The following is a 14980-nucleotide window of genomic DNA, read 5'->3' as shown; positions in this document are numbered from 1 at the left end:
GACTGGAGAGGCAAGACTGTTGGCATATGGGCAGCAGGTGGAACTAGAAAAGGACGGTGTAAAATCTGAGGATACCTTAGCAATCAGATTAATTCAAGCTAAGGCAGCAAAATGCCAGCGAACTGAAATGGAATATTCTGACTGCAAACCTGTTAATTGACAAGATCTAAGGAAGAGGATGGAGTGATTCAAAGTTAGGACTATCCTGGAAGATGTTAATGGCAGACGTGCGTTATTTGTGGAAGCAGTTCTTGAAAAGCAAAAGGTTACCTTGCCGGAGAACCAGAGGCAATGAATTTTTGCTTGCGCAAATTCTGGAACTATATGGTTGGCAGTTTTAAGAAATTTGGACTGGTTTAGGAGAGCTGATGAAGAATTCTGTGCCGAGTTCTTCCACTTTTCTATCTATTTTGAAGAAAGTAATGCAAGGATAACTTGTGATTGGAAAGCATCATGTGTAAAGACAATTGGAGCAAAGTTAATACCCAAATGGCTGGCAGAATTTTGGTACCATGTATTGAAACTCTGGTGTATATAAACAATTAAACAAAGATGAATGTTCTGCTTCTGGAACAAGGTTCAATGCGTTAAAGAAAAAATTCATGATTTGTCGTACAGATGAAAGACCAAGGTGCTTTTCCTCTTCAGAATTGTTCAGCTGACTTGCTGAATGTTGTCTTGTACTATAAGGTATCTTGGTTACGAGATATAAGTTCCATTGTGTATCTGCTAAAGACTGATCACAGGTCAAGCTAGATTTTGGATCGGTTGGATCTGTCACTTAACCTATTTTCAACAAGGCAAATGGTTTATAGTGATCATGTTGCTATCAAGATGTTCAAAATATTTCCACTATTGCTTTCTATATCACTACAAATGATCAAAAGGTGAACCAAATGTGCTTAAATTTGCAACACTGTGCCAGAACAAGTTCACTTGACAAGCTCTTCTTTCTTGCCAGCTTCTTCCAGCTCTTTTAGGCCCCCAACCTTTTGCTCAATCTCTTCTATGAGTTCTTCGCGCCACAGTTGCGCTCGAGCTCTTTCTTCTATGTCTTCTTGCTGCAGCAATATAAACTCGTAATAAGAGTTCAATGAAATTTATTAGCACAACACGAGAAATGTTTTGCAATGAAAAAGCTTGAATATTCCAGTTTGTGCATTGATCATTGAACCATCATATATGTCCTAGAATTGAAAATGGCACCTAGTGGACTATTACTATATAATAATCAGAGTGGAACCTGCTTCACAATATATTCCTCAAAATTTTAGTAACACACAACATTGAAATTTTTTGGGCTTATATTCGGAGATCCTCAATTGACAATTATTACGTGGATTCATGGAACTACAGGAGCATATGATTCAGAGGTTTATTATCCTGATAATCCTCAAGAATTAAAACCTTCTTTTGTCGACTTCACATGAGATCTCCAGAATGGTTTACACTAGGAAGGAATTAGGTGACAAATGAGATCTCCAGCATGCTCAGGAACCCTTTATTGAAAAATGAGGCTTCCAGAGCTAAGTTGTTCATTAGGTTGCAACAGGATCAGAGAAGTTTGGCAGACTGGAGTGGACATTGAAACAAGTTTTTTCTCTTTTTCTCTTCTCACCTGAGTAAAAGTTTTTGGAAGTTCTTGTGCCAAAACCTTATAATTGAGCATGTTACAGACCATCTGCCAATATTAATCTTAGAATATCTATAACTGCATCATCCTGAGTTTAACAGATGATAACAAGCCTCCAGAGATTTCTGTTTCTGGACCAGAAATAACTAAGATTATTATAATTTGTTTTCAAATGTTTAATTCTGCATTTAGGCAAAAAAAGCTTTGCTTTGAGTTCAATTTACCTTCTCATAGACCCAGTGTCCAGTACCATCCCCTCCATCTCCTCTATACTCCTCTGAGTCATAGTAAGGATCCTGCAAAATTAATGGTATGAAAGGTTATTATGATGTTAGAGCTGAAACTAATTAAAACTCAAATAAAAGTTCATACAGAAGAAGTGAGAAGGGCTTACTTTGGTAGAACCAAAGAAACAGCATCCCCAACATGTGAACATAATGTAAAATGTGTCTACAATATGAAGAATTTGTCAAAATTAGAAGCAGAGAAATCAAAATATGTTCAAGTATAATAATCCAAGAATAACTGAGAAAATTAAATGCAAAAGCATCTGAATGATCTTAAGACTCACAAACATTCTTTATTGCTTGATCACTTAGGTGCCAAATGGATTTGTGGGTTATGAGGTCTCTTTGTCCTTCAGCATGCTCAACCAGTACTGCCATCAATGGCCAATCTGGGAAGGCATTTGCTTTACATGTTGAAGCCCTTTTGCTATTGATGCCTCCAATCTATTTATAGTTTCCAGAAATTGATCATTTCAATGCCAACAACACAAACTTCTGAATTTCTCTGCTTTGATCCGTTCATAATTTGCTAAAGTTCTGGGCATAACATGTCTGCAATTCAGGAGCATGAATACTTACCAAATTCCTGCCATTGTGAAGTCCTGCTGTTGGGCAAAGCCTAAGCTGTTATGAAAAAAAAATCAGAAATCAAGAAATCCAAAGGGAAAAAGAAAGAAAATGGAAGTAAAAAAAGAACAGCAAGCTTATAGTTGACAAAAGATGAAATGACAGGGAAATGCTTACTGATTTTGAGAAGGGGTTTAAGTCCACTATTGTTGTCTGGACAGAAGTACTTTGGAAATTAGGTTTGGCTATGGTGAAACTCATGACAGCTTCAGCCATTTTCAGGCTGGTTGAGAGGCAGAGGTAATTTGAGTAATGTCTTTGTACTTTTGTATACTATCATTTTAGCCTCTTGTTGTTTTAGAGGGAGGGAAGCAAAAAGGATAAGGAACCATTTCTATCCACCCCTCCCTTGTATAGAAATTTAACACTGTTTGGATATGGTTTTTAGTTGATACAATGGCCTGCTTGGAATTTTGGAAGCAATGATATGCAAGACATTTGATGTCATAAACTTTAGCTATATAATCACAATAGTGTATACTACTCAAGGCAATAGCTGGAAAATAAAGAACAAAAAAGAAAAAAATCAATTCTATGTAGCATTTGTGGCACAAAATTTTGCCTACAAAAACTAAACAAATATTGATTGGAAGGAAAATACATTTTCTAGGTTTTGGTACTTTGAAACTGGAATAGTAAACGAAACATTAAACAATCTTCGTTGAACTGAAGAAATATATAAAATTCTATAACGTGACCAATTGGCCTATTAGCTCAGTTGGTTAGAGCGTCGTGCTAATAACGCGAAGGTCGCAGGTTCGAGACCTGCATGGGCCATGTTCTACTATTTTGTGCGGTCATCCTCTTCTGAATTATTTTGTGGGTAATCTTCTATCTCGCTGTATCCGCGAATCAGGAAACATCCATGACCGAAACGACTTGTTTGTGGGCTCAGAGAATGTTGGCTGCCATTTCCTGTGTGGAAAATATGTCTGCTGTGGCCCAAAAATCGTTAGAAAAGAGTCGAAAAAATTCCTATCCCACAGTGCTTCGAACAGCATATAGGTATTTGGAAAAAAATTCAGTTAAATGGTTGTTTGGAGTTCATGCATTAATCTATGTTCGGAAGAATTTTTTTTAAAAGAAAAAATCGAAAGCTGCTGTATCTACATGGCACAACAGGCATATATTAAGACACGAGTTTTAAAAAACCACATTTGATTGAATTTTTTGCCAAATTCTTATATTCTAAGGAATTTGCCATAGGAACTCTGAAAATTTTACAATCAAATTGTGTATAAGAACTTTCTTTAAGACTATATTTGTATTCTTATCATGTATAATAGAAAGACAAATACCTTTGAGGACAAAATGGTGCATCAATGCTCAAGGTAACTTGCACTTGTTTCTTAAGCCATTAGAACAAGAATGATGCTCTTTTACAAAATAAACTAGGTGAGATGGGGCAATAGTTTTTTTTTTTTTTTTTTTTTACGGCAAACTAAGCTCCATTTGACTTTTATATAGAGTTGGGGAATGTACGAAGAGTTGCAACTTTGATTATTGAATCCCTTGTAGAAAAATCATGAACTTGTGTGAGTGTGTTTGGATTGAGATAATTTGAAACAAAATAATTTACTTTACAAATCCCAATCATCTTTTTATTTTCTCTATCATCTTTTTATCTCACATACATCACATTACAAAAAGTGCTATAGTAATTATCTCAAATAAATCATCCAAATAAACTCTTATCCAAATGTATTTGTAAAAACAATGAACTCGTTAATACACTAAATTTGTATATTCTACAAAAGTCGCAACTTTCCAATCATGCGGATGAATATTTATCCGCTTCAAAATTTATTGGAAAATTCCAATATAGATTTCCTTTTTTTGTTTTTCAAAAAATTCTTTTTGAACCCGGAAATTTAGAGTAATATTCTAAAAAACAATTGAAAAGCATTGTATCATATTATCATCCCTTTTTTCTCCACCGTCGCTACTACACTAAAAACTTTTTTTCCCTCCCCTCCTTTCTTTCCTTCCACAACTAAGATGTCTAGTGGCGGTTGAAGGGAAAAGAGGGAATAGGGGAAGAGGCAGGAGAGAGGTGGCAAGAACGGGAACGGTGCAAGAAAGAGGGTGACTTTGGAGGTAGGTATGGGATGGCAGAAAGGAGAAAGGAACTGTAATAGAGAACGAGTGGAGTTGGTTGACTAAGATAATTAGGGAGAGGGTTATAAAAAAAATCATATATTTTATTTTTTTGTCTTCTTAAAAAGTTATAATAAATTTTTTTTGAAAAAAAAACTATCCAAAAACATCCAATTCAAAAATATCCAAATTATTAGAACTTCTCTTCTGTTGTACATGGGGCTATAAGTTGCAATAATTTATTTTTACTAAATAGGTTAAAGTTCAATTAACCCTACCAATATTTGTCTTCTCCAACATCTTACTGGTCTTGCCTCTAATCCACAGAGTCTCATGATCTCAACTCACAATGCCCTGTACTAACTTTGCAGCAAATAGCATAAATAGTTATTAGATTATTTAAAATTTCTTATTTTGATCATTAATTTTTTGTAATTAGTCAAAATGGTTACTCAACTAATAAAGCACAAATTTTTGTCACTAACTAATGAAATGTATTTTCTATCACTTACAAATTAAAGCATATAATTTTTACGGTTGAATATGTTAACTAATCATTTGTGCTAAACAAAAAGTTTAGCGGCTGAAATAAGAAATTTTAAACAGTTCAGTAACCATTTATACCATTTGCTTTATTAGATTTTTGTTCTTTTTGCTATGCATTTGATTATGAAATTTCGTATAGTAATTACTAATATTTAGTGAGATTGTTAATCTATTTTTTTTAATTTTCTTTTCTTTTGAGGAAAAACAAATTTTTTGAAATGTTAATTTTCTCAAAATAAAAAAAATCAACATGGTATTCAAGGTTTGAGAAAGAAGACAAATTAATCAAGACAAAGCACAAATAGCTATTATACATCTTACACCAAAACAACACAAGAAAGCAAGCAGTGGAAGAAGGCAAGGCCCCGCTGCACTAGTATTTCTACCTTGTATATAAGAAAAGATGAAGGTTTAATGCTTTCTTTTTCTTTTGCCAAGTGGTTTCTTAATTATTTGACAAGTGGCAAGGTCAAATATTTCTTACAAATTGTCTGAAGTTTTCTCTTAATATTTCTTTCAAATTGTTCGAAGCCTTCTCTTTCTTTTGGCATTGAACTGTTTCTTTCTCATTAGTGCTTTCCTTTTTCTTTTGCCATGTGGAAAAGTCAAATATTTCTTCCAAATTGTCCGAAACCTGTTCTTTCTTTTGACATTGAACTGTTTCCTTCTCAAATTGCCGTTGAAGCCTTTTCTTCCTTTCTCTCTACCAGATGGCTATTTTGAGCCAAAATTCAGTGCACCTATTCTGAGCAAATCCAATTCCAAACGGCTATTCTACCAAACCAAATTCGAAACGTCTATTCTAGCCAAAATGTTGGGATTTTTACATGATTTGGGAGATGAGTTTTGTGAGTTCCTTCTTCAAGCCAGTAAGTCGACTGCTACTCCTGCAGACACTTGATTTCATGTTGCAGAGATTGCTGGTCACTCACATGGTGTTTGTACTTCAAAGGAGGAAAATTAAGAGTAGATGAACTGCTCTTGTCTACACTTGTCGTGGTTTCCTCTTTCTCTAATATCAAATTATCCCATTTCATGTTGGAAGAATTGATTTCATGTTAACCCATTTCTCTTTCTATTGATTTCATGTTGCAAGAATTGTTGGGCACTCACGTGCTAATTGTACTTCAAAGGAGCGAAATTGGAAACTTTTTGTTAGATTAGGTATGACATTCTATTCTCATTAGCTTTGCCATTCAATTTTCTGCTCAAATCATGCTTTCTATTCAATTCTCATCAGCCGTACGATTATCGATTATGATGAGAAATATCTTATGTGATTTTTCCCTTATTCCAATTATGATAAGAAATAGGTTTCCTATTCATTTAGCCTGTAACTTTTCCAGTGAATTATGAAATCAAAAAATGAAATAGAGGCATTTATCAGTGCATAGTGCTAGCTTCTCTGTCTTATAAACTGCAAGAAGAAGCATCTTGATCTTTACACTTTCTTCTTTGGAGTCTTTTTGGTGAGAAAAAGTCTTTCCTTTTTTTTTTTGTCAAATTTTTCCCGTATGAGTAATAGATCGATTAATAAATTCTAATACACACATATGCTTCAATTGACAGGTTCCTTCTGCTGCAGCTCATATCATCAGTCAAGGAATCCTTTAACTTGAAGGTCAGCTTGTTATCTTTCTTGAATCTATGAGCAGTTTTTCTTCATTTTTGTGACTATATTTTCAAAAGTGAAATTTCATCGTTCCCTTTTCTTTTTAGTAGTTTTTCTTCAGTTTCTGCTTCATTTATTTTAAGCTTGCTGGTGCTATTTGTTTTGTGTGATCCTTTGAAACAAATGGTTGTTTTTTCGAGTAGGTGATTGTGTTAATATTTTCTCAATCCAATTGTGCTGTTGCAACCCATTCACCTAAATAAACAAGCCAAAAATGAAGATACAAATCCAGCTCTTAGTTCAATAATCCTTATTTTGAAATTTGGTTAATTCTTGAATATATATATATATATATATATTATTAGTGGAATACCTACAAAAAAGAGAAATCCATTTGCTGATGTGATTCTGGCAAACTGAGCTGTCCTATTGGTTTGCATATAATCAATGTTCTATCAAACAGTCAAATTGCTATATATACTAGAAAAAAAACTATAGTAATGGACATCAATAACAAATTTTGTGAGCCAAAATCATTCGCACAATATATTTTGTGAGACAAACTTTTGCTTGTGCTGATTTTGGGGCTATGGCTGCTATGCTAAAGTTATTATTACATGACAAGTTCCTTTTTAACTAATTTCAACCTCCTGTTACTGGTTCTTTTGTCTTTAATTACAATATACATATCTGAGATATGTGACTTGTTGTTGTTCTAAATGAGGAATTAGAGTGATTATCTATTTTTTAGAGAACTTTAATGTCAATGCAGAGAGACTGTTACTAGCAAAGTTTGTTTAGTCATCTAAGTGACTATTGGTTAAGCAACTTAAGACTTTGTATTTCTTGTTTCTAATTGATTACTTATTGTGTGCCTTGTTTGCTGTTTCATTTAGTCTAGACCTGTCTAGGGCAATGAAAAGCTTGATGGTTACTTCTTAAGGATGTTGTATATGGACCATCCTTCAGCTGTTATTCATTGTAGCCCTTTTAGGCAAAGTTCGGTCACTCCTTTAAATGACTATCAGTTAAGCAACTTAGGTTATTGTGCCTGTTTTACCCTAAGTTGCATGTGATATGCTTGCTGTTTTGTTTAATCTAGACACAACCTTAGGATAATGAAAAGACTGATGATTACTTCTTAAGAACGGAGATTTGAATGGTGCTACTTGTTGTAGTCTAGCCAAAAGCTGGGCTCCAAAGGCATCGAATGTAATACACATTTCTAAAAGAAAATGAAGGTTATTAACTTGACATTCGGCTCAGTTGTAGTTTAGGTGTCTGCTGATATCCTATTAATATTACTTTGTTTTGTTTATTACTGCATCATTGCTCTTGCTGTATTTGCTTCTAAAGTTCGAATTATGTATGCAGCTATGTAGCATCTTTGACATTCTTTAGACAGCCATATAGTTTTTTGTCAAGACTCAATGGCTAGGACTTCTATGTGTTCACTGATAACAACTCTAAAGTGCAACATTTCATATAGCAAACTAATGCAAGAATGAACATTTGCTGTTTTCCTTTGCCCTTTTTTGTTTATGTTCTTTCCCTGATATGTCTTTTTCCTTGTGTTTTGTTGCTTGGATAATCTACACTTTATCCTAGACGCAGAGCTTTGTACGTTTCCCTCTCTTATTTATTGTTATTGTTGCCAGGTATGTCTAATGCTTCAGTCTGACTTTTATATTATATAAATAAGTTCTACTTTCCTTTTTTCAAAAAAACTGTGTAGTTAGCTATATTGTCTCCTTAGTTCAAGATTTTTTATGCTTTTGTTATTAGACTTTGATGGCTCTATATGCTTAATTCCTTAAGCTTTAATTAGTCATGTGTCCAGTTGGTTTTACCTTTGTTCTGTAGTTATTTTCTATTCATTTGATTGTCCCTTATTTTTTGCATAAGAGTATATAAACAACCATATAATATAGAGCAATTGGTTTGCCTGCAGATTTAAACTTTCATGCTTGTAGTTTTTTCTATTAGTTACTGAGGCCACAAACTATCAAATTCTTGCTGTTGTGTGAGGATAATTTACTAGAAATTTAGTTGTAAAAAACCTATAAAGCAAAAGTAGGAAGGTTATGGTAGTCAGACAAAAAAAAAAAAAACAATGATGGCTGTTAATGGGTACATTTTTCTGGATAAAGGTCTGAGATTTGAGTCCAATTGAGGTACCCTGTAAACAAGATATTAACTTACCTCTTCCAGCCTCTTTTTGTATTTAATTTGCATGAAAAGTAGAAATGTTAGACTGGATTACTGATCTTTTATCATACTTTATCAAACAGCCTATTCATTTGCGTTGATATAACTATGCACTACATGTTGGGTTGCATGAATTCTTACCAATAGCTACATACTTCGTTGAAAACATTACAGGTTTGTATACACTATGGATGGCCAATTCGATTAGTCTTTACTTGCTCTACAATTGTGCTTTGTGAATTGTCCATACTTGTATATTTTGTGGTGAAGCTAAGACAGTTTTTAGTGTCATAAGTAGGTAATTTCATAACATCTTTGGTATAATATGTTTTGTTTCCTTCCATAACTTATGATTGGGATTCAATTCTTTTTGCACAACATGAAGTTACTCACAATTTGAATATCATTGCCCAAGTCAAAATCTACAATAAGAACTTCTACTTCCAACGAAGTAGCTAATATTTCAGGATACACTTGATAATTATTTATACTTTAAAACAAAAAATTGCAGGAGCTTAACTTTTCCGCTGAACTAGCGTCTGCAATCGAAAAACATTCAATTGTGTGTTTCATCCGCTACTATGAGGCAAATTATCAAGGCCAGAAGGAAGGCAAGTATAATATTGTCAAGGCATACACTACTGAGGAATCAACTCACATTCCAATGGCAATCACGGCTGCAGAAACGAATGAAAAAATTCCAGACCTACATACTACTGTGCTACAGTCTACTAACAAAAATGAATTTTTCAGTCCGTCAACCAAAAAATTGCTTGATACCATCGCTGAAACTTCTGCTACTGCAAACAAAGTGCCGCCTCCAGTGACCACAGCAAAGAGAGCCTTGGTTTTTGGAATTGTACCTCCTGAAATTGGATCAAATTCTACTGAAACTAATACACCTGCCTCACTACCCACCAATGCACTCTCAGCTTTCGATCCAACTAATCTTGCATCTGAAAGTCCCTTGAAGAAGCAGCACGATAATGAACTCTGAACTCGCTTGAAGCTTTGTGAATTGCTAATGTTGCTAATCTTGAAGCACTTTACATCTAAATTGCTAAACCTATATCTTTTGACACAATTTTGACATCCATTAAGAAATTGTTCTTTTGTGCAGCTTCATGGATCTCAATATTTGATAGTTTGTAATTGCAGTTTATCATTGCACTTTATATTAAGTGTTCACCATGTCATCTCTCGTCTCTGTAAGACTAACTTGCACTTGAAGATATCAAGCTATTTGTAAAACTACTTGCTAATTTTTTATCATCTTTTCTTATCTTTTGCAATTTTGATGATTTTCTGATTTTGTTTAGTCTTATATTATTAGCCACATGTTTGATTGATAATTTATAATTTTAAAAATACTATTTCACAAACATTACTGTTAATTTGATTATATACAAAAATATATGGCAACAGATTATAGGGACCTAAGCACGTGTGATGGCACACGGATTATAGTGATGGCACACGGAAACTTGAACAAATCCTCGGTCAACGAACCCGCGAGTGTGAACGCTTTCTAGAAACTTGGCGTCTACCCTTTCTCTCTGAAGAATAAAAGCCAAAATTTGTCGCATTCTTCAACGACCTCTTCTTATACCAAAAACCCATCTTTGAAAAGCTCAGGAAAAAATCCCAATTCAAGAAATTAGAGGGAAAGAAAGATGGGATTGGTTGATCTTGAGAAGCACTTTGCTTTCTATGGTGCATACCACAGCAATCCTGTGAATATCTTCATTCACATGGTGTTTGTTTGGCCAATCTTTTTCACAGCTCTTATGCTTTTCTATTTTACTCCATCAGTTCTTAAGACAGTTCCTCCGATTGTGTTGTGGGATCATAGTTTGTTGGTTTTCAATTTTGGGTTCTTGTTTACTTTGATTTATGCTCTGTTCTATGTGGCTTTGGACAAGAAAGCTGGGTCTTTGGCCGCTTTGCTTTGTTTTGCTTGTTGGGTTTTCAGCAGTTCTATTGCTTATCGCTTGGGGTACTCTCTGGCTTGGAAGGTACTGTTAAAAAGATGCAATATTTTCTTATCCTTTTTCTTGCTGGTATGGATTTATTTTTAGCTGTTTGTACAAATTCAATGAAAGTTTTCTTTGAGTTCTGTTGTTTTATGCTTATTTGGACCTTTTTCTTTTTGACTTAGTGGTTTTTAGGTATATCTGTAGTTTCTGAATTCTTTCTTTTCCATCTGTATGTTGGGATGAAAATAGTGTGTAAACGAATGAATTAATTTTTGGCTGCCTGGAATTTCTCTGAAAGTATATCTTTCAATTTCCTTGTGGGGTGTTTAGTTGGATACGTTCAGGATTTCCTAGTAGGCTTATCTATAGTTTTAGAGCTGTTTTTTGAAGGATGAATATGCTGGAATTTAAAACATATGTACGAGTTTTAGAGCTGAGATAGTGTAGATGTTTTAGGGATGTTGATAGGGGAACTGTATATTGTGCAGGAACAGCTGAGGTATCATATGTTTCAGAACCAGAGAAAACTTAGTACATTTCATCTGAGAAATGAAACAGGGACTGAATGATTGGTTACTTTTTGCAGTGTAATGTACATTGTGGGTTGTTGTAGAAATTTGAATAGATTAGTTATAGCCAATAATCTTGTCACCGTGTTTTCCTGTTGAGGGCCTTTCCCTTTAGAATCTAATTGTAGCGGATTCAATACCTGTTCATGAGATTTTTGGTTGGGACGATAATAATCGTGCTTGTGACCTGCAAGAGACATTGCACATGGCAGTGTTTTCCATCCATGTATTTTGGGAAATAATTTGGTTGGGGAAAAATTATTTGATTATCCAAGAACTACATGAACTACCCTTCACTTGAAGTTTGGGAGGCTTAAAGACTTAAATGACTTAACCAGGTTTTCTCTCAAACGATCATGCTGTTATTATTATTATTATTTTTGCTGCTGCAGCATGTCTGTAGTTGGTAAGAAATCTCTTAGGCAAGTATACTTCAGGGAAGTTATGTCTTACATGGATCAAAGATATGGTACACTTTACTGTTTGGTGGACTTCATTCAAATTCTCCTGGAGCTATAGATTGAAAAAGGAATAGGTATTGATTTTCAAGGTTAAAGTGCTAAAAATTATGACTATTGGCTTAATTAAAATGAAGTAAGGAATTTAGAGGATGAGGGTTTCTTCTGTCAAACTTTACACCTTTTGTTGAGTCCCCATTTGATGGGTTATTCATTTTGTCTACTCAAGGATTGGCATTAAATCTGTCTTTTTGGCTGACATTATAGCCCATCTTTACTTAGCTATATAATTTCATTGTTTCTGGTAGACTGCCATAGTTTAATGCACACTTTTGATCAGGAGCCCTAGCAGACAACTATAATCAAGCTAGATATTTGCAGAAACATGAGCACTTCTGCTGAATTTCTTAAGTTTTTCTTCTTAATATAACAGTTTGTTTCACCAGAGATGGGATCTTATAAACTAGAATTTGGTCCCATGGTGCTAACGGGCACTCAAAAGCATCCTGCATGAGCATGATTTCATTTTGCTTGAATGCTAGACTCTGGCGTAAAAGTTTTAGGCTTAGATTTCCATGCTCATCTTACATGCCAATAGAGCACCTTGATCAGGGGCTTAGCCATGCTATCTCTTTCAACTTTACAAGAAATTTCATAACTGTAGCAGGTTTTTGCTTTTCATTTTGATCATTATGGTTTTTGATTTCCTTGTCAATTTGGTCCTGATGTGCTTAGTTGTTATTGGACCTTATTGTGGATTCATAAATTCTTGTTTAGAATGGTTTAATCGTGTTCAGATCTCCAAGGCAGCCTCTCATGGCTTTTGAATTTTCATGTGAATATGTTAATAATCTTCTCTCTCTCCCTCTCTCTGTACCTTGTGAAGAACTTATTATAATGCCAAGAATGTACTGTCATGATTATGTTGCCTTTTTTACATGTATAATTCCTAGAAAAGTAGAAATTATTTTATTTTGTACTTCTGGATTCAATTGTCTTTTGGAAACTTTATTCGATGTTTAAAATCAAGACTCCTTCCTGGATTTACTGGAGTTGGTTTCCGATATAAAAACATATGCAGATGCTAAAAGTGTGTTATAAAAGAATGGACCTTCTTTGGATGAGGGATGAGGATAAGAAAAGAAACTCTTGTGCTGGGTTATTTAGACAATAACATATAAATTTTGAAATTGTAGCATCCTTCATTTTGTTAAATAGCATTACAGGCCTATTTTGCTACTGGTATCAAACTTTATGTAAAAGGTTGCATCTGGTTCTGTAGATGATTCTAAGAATGATTTGGTAGGATTTTTTAGCACTCACCATTCAATGTAATTGAGCGCGCATTTGTACTTGTTGTGCAAGGAAATTTTAAACAAGAACTGTTCACAACAGTCATGCTGAATTTATGGTTTGGTACTTGGTAAGCAGAACAGACACAAAATCCCAGACTAAATCCATGTTAGCTAGCGAGAAGGAACAAATTACCCCTCTATTGTGATAGTTGTGTATCGAAGTTACCTTCTACCTGGACCAGCAGAATCCTACTCAAAGAACTAACCTGTTGAACATGTCCATACACTGCAAATTTAGAAATATGATGTTGAACTTAGAACTGGAAGAACATTTTATCCAACATAGTGTTTCAAGGTTCTAATTGAAGCTTTACAAATTAACACTTGACAGTTTGAGGATCTTAATGATAGTTTAATAGTCATCATATATTTTAGCAGTCTTCTAAGTGATTGATATTGATTCTAATCTCATTAAACATATTATCAGGTTGTTTTGGCAGCTCAGTTATTTTGTTGGACCGGACAGTTCATTGGCCATGGAGTTTTTGAGGTGAACCATCATATGATTTGATGCATCACCAATTGTGCAATTGTTTTCTTTTTTAGTTATGTTTAAGCTTTGTGATTTTGTAGAATCGAGCGCCTGCTCTATTGGACAACCTCACTCAAGCATTCCTCATGGCACCTTTCTTTGTATTGTTTGAGGTGAATTTATTACTTCCGGAAATTCTAGAAATGTTTCAATACTTGAATGGTTTGGCTGATGCATTACTCTCATTTGTTGGAAATTCATAGGCTCTCTCTTTCTTTGGCTATGAACCATATCCTGGTTTCCATGCTCGTGTGAAGACAAGGATAGATTCAGAAATCAAAGAATGGCAGGACAAGAAACAGAAGAAAGTATATTAATATCTGTAATATCGTGTCGAACCAAATCGTTGAAGGTTCTAATGTCTGTAAGCAACATGAAACACAAGCTTCTACGGTCAAGATTCAACTGTTTGCATAATTCTCACCATCATCTTATCTTCGTGGTGTAAAGTTCTGGTCATTGGATTTGTGTTTTGGAACTGATGTACTTAAAGAGAAATTAGCCAATGCTCGTGTGTTTCTTACTTGTGGATTTTCTTTTCATTGTCCCCCTTTTTTTGGGTGGGAAACAATTTGAAACCTCCTCCCAAGATACAAATTTGAATGATTAAGTTGTACTTGATGTTATATTCTTTCTTTTCGAATGGCACTTGGTTCATTTTCTGCCTAGGACTCACTGTTGGAGTCCTCTGTTCCTATTTTACCTGCTCGAAAGAATCTTGTGCCATCCGCTCGATCCTGGTGGACTGAAAGAGCTAGGTAAGAAGATGTTGCTCGTTCTAGCATGAGGAATTGCCATGCTACTCATGAAGAAGGAATTGCCTTCTTCCGCAGATAGCTTGTTAATGGGGTACTCAGCCAGATGCTATACATTCCTGTCTGCTCTTTCTTCGTGCATCCATTTAGGATCAGTTGAAGCAGGACGAGAGTTCTATAGCATGATACCATACTATGATTGATGTGCTTCCCACACTAAAGCTCTAAACTTGCTTAGTTGACCTTTCTGAGCCGAGCAGGGAGGCTTGATGAGGCATGTGATGTCAATCGGAAGATGCCAATGGAGCCAACCGTAGTAATCTGG

The 14980-nt window shown here is 34.7% G+C and overlaps 2 protein-coding genes and 1 non-coding gene across 3 annotated transcripts; 2 read left to right on the top strand and 1 right to left on the bottom strand.

Moving 5' to 3' along the window:
* Positions 1-789: 789 nt before the first annotated feature.
* Positions 790-2888, bottom strand: LOC113738555 (photosynthetic NDH subunit of subcomplex B 4, chloroplastic). The gene is made up of 6 exons (XM_027265789.2): positions 2665-2888; positions 2500-2544; positions 2205-2364; positions 2028-2083; positions 1858-1929; positions 790-1061 (listed from the first exon to the last, which is right to left on the bottom strand). The coding sequence occupies exons 1-6, from the start codon at positions 2761-2763 to the stop codon at positions 933-935; spliced, it is 561 nt and encodes a 186-aa protein (XP_027121590.1). The 5' UTR covers positions 2764-2888; the 3' UTR covers positions 790-932.
* A 362-nt stretch (positions 2889-3250) lies between these two features.
* Positions 3251-3324, top strand: TRNAI-AAU (transfer RNA isoleucine (anticodon AAU)). The gene has a single exon. It is a non-coding gene; the product is annotated as a tRNA-Ile (tRNA).
* A 7148-nt stretch (positions 3325-10472) lies between these two features.
* Positions 10473-14526, top strand: LOC113740286 (2-hydroxy-palmitic acid dioxygenase MPO1). The gene is made up of 4 exons (XM_027267854.2): positions 10473-11025; positions 13796-13858; positions 13942-14013; positions 14104-14526. The coding sequence occupies exons 1-4, from the start codon at positions 10684-10686 to the stop codon at positions 14215-14217; spliced, it is 591 nt and encodes a 196-aa protein (XP_027123655.2). The 5' UTR covers positions 10473-10683; the 3' UTR covers positions 14218-14526.
* The last annotated feature ends 454 nt before the right edge of the window (positions 14527-14980 follow it).

The sequence above is a fragment of the Coffea arabica genome, chromosome 4c (assembly GCF_036785885.1).
Source record: "Coffea arabica cultivar ET-39 chromosome 4c, Coffea Arabica ET-39 HiFi, whole genome shotgun sequence".
NCBI classification, from domain to species: domain Eukaryota; kingdom Viridiplantae; phylum Streptophyta; class Magnoliopsida; order Gentianales; family Rubiaceae; genus Coffea; species Coffea arabica.
Note: the sequence above shows the minus strand (reverse complement) of the source record. Positions and strands in the feature narration are given on the sequence as shown.

Coding starts and splice junctions, on each gene's coding strand:
- LOC113738555 (XM_027265789.2), bottom strand. CDS start 2,763: ATGGCTGAAGCTGTCATGAGTTTCACCATAGCCAAACCTAATTTCCAA. Junction 2,084..2,204: donor TCAAGCAATAAAGAATGTTT/GTGAGTCTTAAG, acceptor TTCATATTGTAG/ACACATTTTACATTATGTTC. Junction 1,930..2,027: donor GTTTCTTTGGTTCTACCAAA/GTAAGCCCTTCT, acceptor TTAATTTTGCAG/GATCCTTACTATGACTCAGA.
- LOC113740286 (XM_027267854.2), top strand. CDS start 10,684: ATGGGATTGGTTGATCTTGAGAAGCACTTTGCTTTCTATGGTGCATAC. Junction 13,859..13,941: donor TTGGCCATGGAGTTTTTGAG/GTGAACCATCAT, acceptor GTGATTTTGTAG/AATCGAGCGCCTGCTCTATT. Junction 14,014..14,103: donor CTTTCTTTGTATTGTTTGAG/GTGAATTTATTA, acceptor GGAAATTCATAG/GCTCTCTCTTTCTTTGGCTA.